Source organism: Microcaecilia unicolor, chromosome 1, assembly GCF_901765095.1.
Source record: "Microcaecilia unicolor chromosome 1, aMicUni1.1, whole genome shotgun sequence".
Lineage (NCBI taxonomy): Eukaryota > Metazoa > Chordata > Amphibia > Gymnophiona > Siphonopidae > Microcaecilia > Microcaecilia unicolor.
Genome location: NC_044031.1, coordinates 134,747,683 through 134,753,690, shown reverse-complemented (window position 1 = coordinate 134,753,690; position 6,008 = coordinate 134,747,683). Strand labels below are relative to the sequence as shown.

The 6,008-nt window shown below is 43.2% G+C and overlaps 1 protein-coding gene across 1 annotated transcript in view; it reads right to left on the bottom strand.

The window, feature by feature from the left end:
• Positions 1–860: 860 nt before the first annotated feature.
• LOC115468677 (probable acyl-CoA dehydrogenase 6) overlaps positions 861–6,008 on the bottom strand; it is a 228,532-nt gene continuing 223,384 nt past the window's right edge. The window contains exon 9 of the mRNA XM_030200574.1: positions 861–1,156. Coding sequence (XP_030056434.1) covers positions 1,063–1,156 — 94 coding nt within the window. The 3' untranslated portion in view covers positions 861–1,062. The remainder of the gene's footprint in view (positions 1,157–6,008) is intronic.

Here is a 6,008-nt window from a genome sequence, read left to right as displayed (position 1 = left end):
TGTTGGGAGTTTTCAGCAGGTGGAGCTTGGGGATTCCTGTCAGCCATATCGTAGGTATGCTGCTGCTGCAACTGGGTGGGCCTGAGCCCACCCATGGCTACGCCACTGAAGAGCTGCATGCACCCACATCTGCACACAGGATGCAATGCCACTCTATGCATACAACAGTTTTTGCAATACTATCGTTTATGCAGAATGGATTTCCACCATGTGCAGACATAGGCATGCAACTCTGGGTGCTAATACAATTTTTTTGTGCACTAAATATGGTTGCTGCTAATGCAGACCCATGTGCACTCTCCCATGTTAGTGCATGTTTTTGCACACAGCCTATTGTTGTGCTTATTGCATCCAGAAGCACATTTTTGTTTTAACTCATGTGTTAGGAGACCCTGTGCTGAGCTTTAATAGAGAACACTATCGTACGACTTCCTGCATCAGCTCTAGATACTTTTAATCTAAGCTTCTACGCAAGGACATGACATTTTGAACTAAACTCCCTTCTAAATAGAGAATCAATCAATTTAAGCAATACTGTCCATTCTCTCTAAGGTTTTAATATATAATTTCCAAGCAAGCCAATACTCTCACAAGTCTAAATTCCCCACCAGGTGGTGCAGTTCATTTTATTTACTCCTTCAGGATAAGACTAATTCTTTCTCAATATGCAGAAGGGAATGACAGGAGCTTCAGTAAGGAGGAGTATGGAGTAATTTTGTAAGGGTAAGTAAGATACAATATAAAAGGTTCACAATGTGGCTTATGAACAAATAGACTAAGTAACAGATATTAGAGTTAGAACCTGTGGCACTTGAAAAGAAACACTGGCATGAAAAAAAATAAACATTTCAGACAATTACTTAGTAATTCACAAAATTTATTTCCATTTCAATCTTATGATTAAAAATATGAAACTCCTATAAATGCAATATCATTACTTTGTTGTTCTATTTAGCTACATCACTGCCTTTTGAATATAATTTTATTCTTGTCACATAAATTTTGAGGCATTATAAAATGCAGGCAGATGTTTCTTTTGCAGTTTCATCATTTTTAAAGTTGTCACATTTTTTTTGGAAGAATGTCCATGTATTTGCATATTACAGAGAGCATGACTTCATCTGCTCCACCTCCTATTGATACTAATCTCATGTCTCTGTAGGAAGAGAAATAGCATATGTCAGTGTTTTGTTTTGGTATTTTGCTTGCAGCATACATAATTATACCACATTTTCAGGAACAATAGAGGTGAAATACCAATTACGTCTCTAAAAATTCAACAGGTTTCATATAATGTGAGTGTAAATTCAATTTGAGCCCCTTAACTCAGACAATGGTCAATCTCTAGTTTGAATCAATGCTCCCAACTTCAATGGCTGACAAGAAAGATGCAGAGAGAAAATAAAGGGGGGCGGGGGGAGAAGCATACTGGTTAGGGAAAAGGGGATTTGATAAACTGCCTTTCTGTGGTTACAAAGTGGTTTATGTTTTATATACAGCTACTTACTTTGTACCTGGGGCAATGGAGGGTTAAGTGACTTGCCCAGAGTCACAAGGAGCTGCAGTGGGAATCGAACCCAGTTCACCAGGATCAAAACCCACCATACTAACCACTAGGCTACTCCTTTAGAACCAGAAAAGCCACTAGACTAAGCCAATTTGGGCAGGGAAATCTCATGTATCTCAATATGTAAGTCATTTCCCCCCAGATTCTATATACGGCACCCAAATTTGAGAATGCTTCCAAGATGCGTGCGCAACTTAATTAGCTAACAAGCCATTAACAAGCAATAATTGGATGCTAAAAATCAATAATTGATGTTAATTGGCACCAGTTAGGATTTGTGCATGCATCTGGCTGCTCGCTATTCTGTAACACAAAGCACCTAAATCCCACAGCGTGCAACTCAAAAGGGGCGTGGCCATGGGAGGGGCATGGACATGTCTGGGGCGTTCTGAAAAGTTGCGTGTGTAGTTATATAATAATGTGTCAGTGCACCCAAATTGGGAACCAGCATTTACATCAAATTTCAGCAGGTGTAAGTCTGGCACCCAAATTTAATGGAGGACCTAAAGCAAAAAAGGGTGGTGGTGGTGGTGTCAAAAGGTTTAGTATGAATTGCCCAGTGTCAAGATTTCCTCCTCTCTCCTTCCTTATGGGCAATAACAACATGAGGAGTTCGTAGGAAGGATTAGCAGAAGGTATACATCTTTTTCTGGATTTCTTCCATTGGAATACTCTTAATAAAGCATTAAGGGTTATCAAGAAGCAACCTAATACTAGGTGATTAAATTGTAGAGGTACCCCATGAAACTTTGGATTCCAATAGATCTTCCAAAAGCTTAGTGGATAATGACTGTGTTTTGTTATAATACAACATTTAGGGCCCTGTTTAGTAAGGCGTGCTAAACGCTAGAGACACCCATAGGAATATATGGATGTCTTTAACGTTTGGCACGCACTAAAATGCTAGCGCACCCTTAGCACAGATTAGTAAACAGGGCCCTTACTGTCTTTCATTAAAAAAGAAGAATGAATTGCTGTAGTCCTATTACTTCATATGCACACATTTTCAGTTGTGACACCTAGGGTTATGTTTACTAAGGCATGTTAGCGTTTTTAATTTGCCTTTACAGTTAAGGCGTGTTAAACGCTAAATGCACCTATACATTCCTATGGGTGCATTAGCATTTAAAGTGCATCCACCATCAAAGCGCATTAAAAACTCTAACGTGCCTATAGCGTACCTTAGTAAACTTATCCCCTAATGCACTTTGGATTTGATTTATTAAATACTTCCTCCTATTTTGTGCTTGAGTGAAAAATGTTTGAAAAAAAAAATTGTATTTAGATTTTTATACCTTAGCATAAAAATAAAGTTAGCAGCCAAAAAACATTATAAGATGATAATATTTTAGTGGACTAAAAATTTGTCCACTAAAATTGTTTCTTGACTGGGTTCTAAGAGTCATTTGTTTTCTCAGCACCAAACTGAACAAACATAAAGGTAATGCCATCTTCTTTTCTTTTTATTTGAACTTAGGAAATATTTTCACCTTATATTCTTTTTTGTTCCTATTTGGTAGCCTTTCTTTCTTTCCGTGCATTCAAATGGATGAACATGACACTCATACGCTATTTTAGTTGCATCTTTAAAACTGTCGTTAATTGCATCTGATATGAATTTAGGGTCAATTCTAGAACAGGGTGTCTCCATTGAGGTGCCCAGGTAATGTGGCGTGAGAGCCTACTCTGTATGAACACTCAGATGCCAAAGTGTCCATATAGAATATTAGCGTACGTTTGGGCGCCCCCATTTATATCTGCCTTAGACCTAGCGTAAATGGGGTCACTTAAATGTAGCAGGCATGTGGGAAACTTGCAGTATTCTGCACCTACGGCTGACCCATGTTCCACCCAGCTGAACACCCCCTTACAAATATGTGCAATGCCACTGGAGCACCAATTTCTGAAATACCACTTAGGTGCCCAAATGACTTTTTTTGTGGGTAAGTGTACCTCTAAATATCAGTATTCTGAACATTTAGGCACACAGTTGGTGTGTAAATGTAAGCACCTGGTTACAGAATTGTCCTTTCAATGTTATTAATCAGAAAAAGAACAAAAAGAAAAAAAAACTAAAAGGAAAAATTATTATTTGCATGGCTAAATACTTTGCAAATATGTAAAAAGAAAACAGAGCGGGAATTAACTTTAAGAAAAATAATTTGACCCTTAGAAGCTTCAATCGCTCACAGGAAGAATTCCTAATGGCTAATATCTGATTCAGCTGCAGTATGCTGATTTTATACTAAAGGTTACCATTTATTTAACAACATATTGATTGGTTAACCGCATTATAACTAGGAGATAAGAATGAGTTTCCAGAATTAAAAAAAAGAAAGCATAGAGTTGAATTATTTGAATGACTAAGACCTGAATGCTACTTGGAAAATCTCAGTCAAGCTTATCAATTAAACACATATCAAATGGTCTGTGACGTGTGTTTCTTGATTTCCTTGCTTGGCCTCTTTAACTGTTGAAAAAAGTACAAGGTCACTTCAAAGAATGTGATTACTTTTATTCTCTAAATACAGCAAATTACTTTGGCCTGGAAAAATGTATAAGCTTGAATTTGGCTGAATCTAACCAACTGTGAAGGGTTACGTCCTTTCATATGAGATGTAAAACTCTGTGGCAGAAGCATTCTGCTGGTAACCATGCTGAGGACATTCCTATGCCTGAAGTCATTTCACTGCTGTTATAAAACTACTTTCAGTATTACTGTTGTACATTAATTTAGGGAAATGACCGTGTAGGCCAGTGGGTGGCAAAAATCTTTTAATTGTGAGGCTCCCTGAGATTCACTGACTTTTACAGAAAACTATGCAGTAACCCATCTTCCCCTTATTATGATACTAGTAAAAAAGGCCCGTTTCTCACACAAATGAAACGGGCGCTAGCAAGGTTATCCTCCCAGTTCCAGCTTGGCCCCCTCCCCATCTCTCATCCAAGTTCCAGGTCTCCCTCCCTCCCTCTCTCTCCTCCGAGTTCCAGGCCTCCCTTCCTCCCTCTCTCTCCTCCGAGTTCAAGGCCACCCTCCCTCCCTCCCCCTCTCCCTCCGAGTTCCTGGCCCCCCTCTCATCTGAGTTCCAGCCTGGCTCCCTCCCTCCCACACTCATCCGAGTTCCAGGCCCCCTCCCTCTCCTCCGAGTTCCAGGCCCCTCTCTCTCTCTCCTCCGAGTTCCAGGCTCCCCTCTCTCTCCTCCGAGTTCCAGGCCCCCACCCTCCCTCTCCTCTGAGTTCCAGCCCCCCTCTCCTCCGAGTTCCAGCCTGGCCCCCTCCCTCCCTCATCCGAGTTCCAGGCTCCCCTCTCTCTCCTCCGAGTTCCAGGCCCCCCTCTCTCTCCTCCGAGTTCCAGGCCCCCCTCTCTCTCCTCCAAATTCCAGTCTCCCCTCTCTATCCTCCGAGTTCCAGGCCCTCCTCTCCTCCCCCCCTCTCCTCCGAGGTCCAGGCCCCCCTCCCTCTCTCTCCTCTGAGAGCTAGCCCGACCTGCGCTGCCCGCCCTCTTCTCCCAGTCCTTTGCCTGCTCCTCGCCTTCCTGCGTGCCGCCCAGAATTTAAAAGTTCTTACCTCGGGGTCCGGCGGCAGCAGTGAAAGGCAAGCAGGCATGGTGCAGAGCTGAGAGACAAGGGAAGGCAGGCTGAAGCACCATGCCTGCTTGCCTTTCACTACAAGGGAGGGGTAGATACGCTACAAGGGAGGGGTAGATGCGGGGCATGAAGCAGGGCAGGTATTGGGTTTTTCTTTGTCAAAAAGTGCTGCCTGAGCAGAACTTGGCGGTGTGCTTCAGCCGCTGCTGCTGGTACTCCTGCGCATGCTCAATTCAGCAGCATGAACTGAGCATACATGTGAATGCTGGTGTCAGGAGCTTAAGCAGTCCGCTGAATTTTTCGCTGCTCAGGTAGCACAGGAGGGGGCTCAGGCAACAGACCACTTCGGCTGGTGGGGCTTGGGCATCCTCACCAACAAAGGGTAGGATTTAACACTACTGGTGGGTGGAGGGAGAAGAAATAAGAGGAAATGCATGACTCTCCAGTCCTCCTTCCTAAAAAAATGGACCTGCCTAAGCCCCTGGCTTGTGTCTCCCACCTTGTTCTGGCCCTGACCTTGCCCCGACCCAGTCTGGGTCCTCCGTTGAGTTCCCATCTGAATCCAGTTGTGTCCTCTGTTATTCCTGGGCCTCAGGCCTTCTGGTTTCAGCCATTCCATGGCCTTGACTTTGTCAGGATAGGCTCCCCAAGGGTCCTCTTACGGACTGTTCCCTGGACCTGACTTTGTCAGGCCAGGCTTCCCCAAGGGCTTTGGCCTTGCCTCCGCTTGGGTGAGACTCACCTGCCACCAGTTGGGGCTTGCACAGCCTTTGAACTGAGTAGGTAGCATAAACTCGACTACAGCCTAAAGGCTCACCTTCCGAGTTGTGATAGCTCCCCATTAAAAACCAATA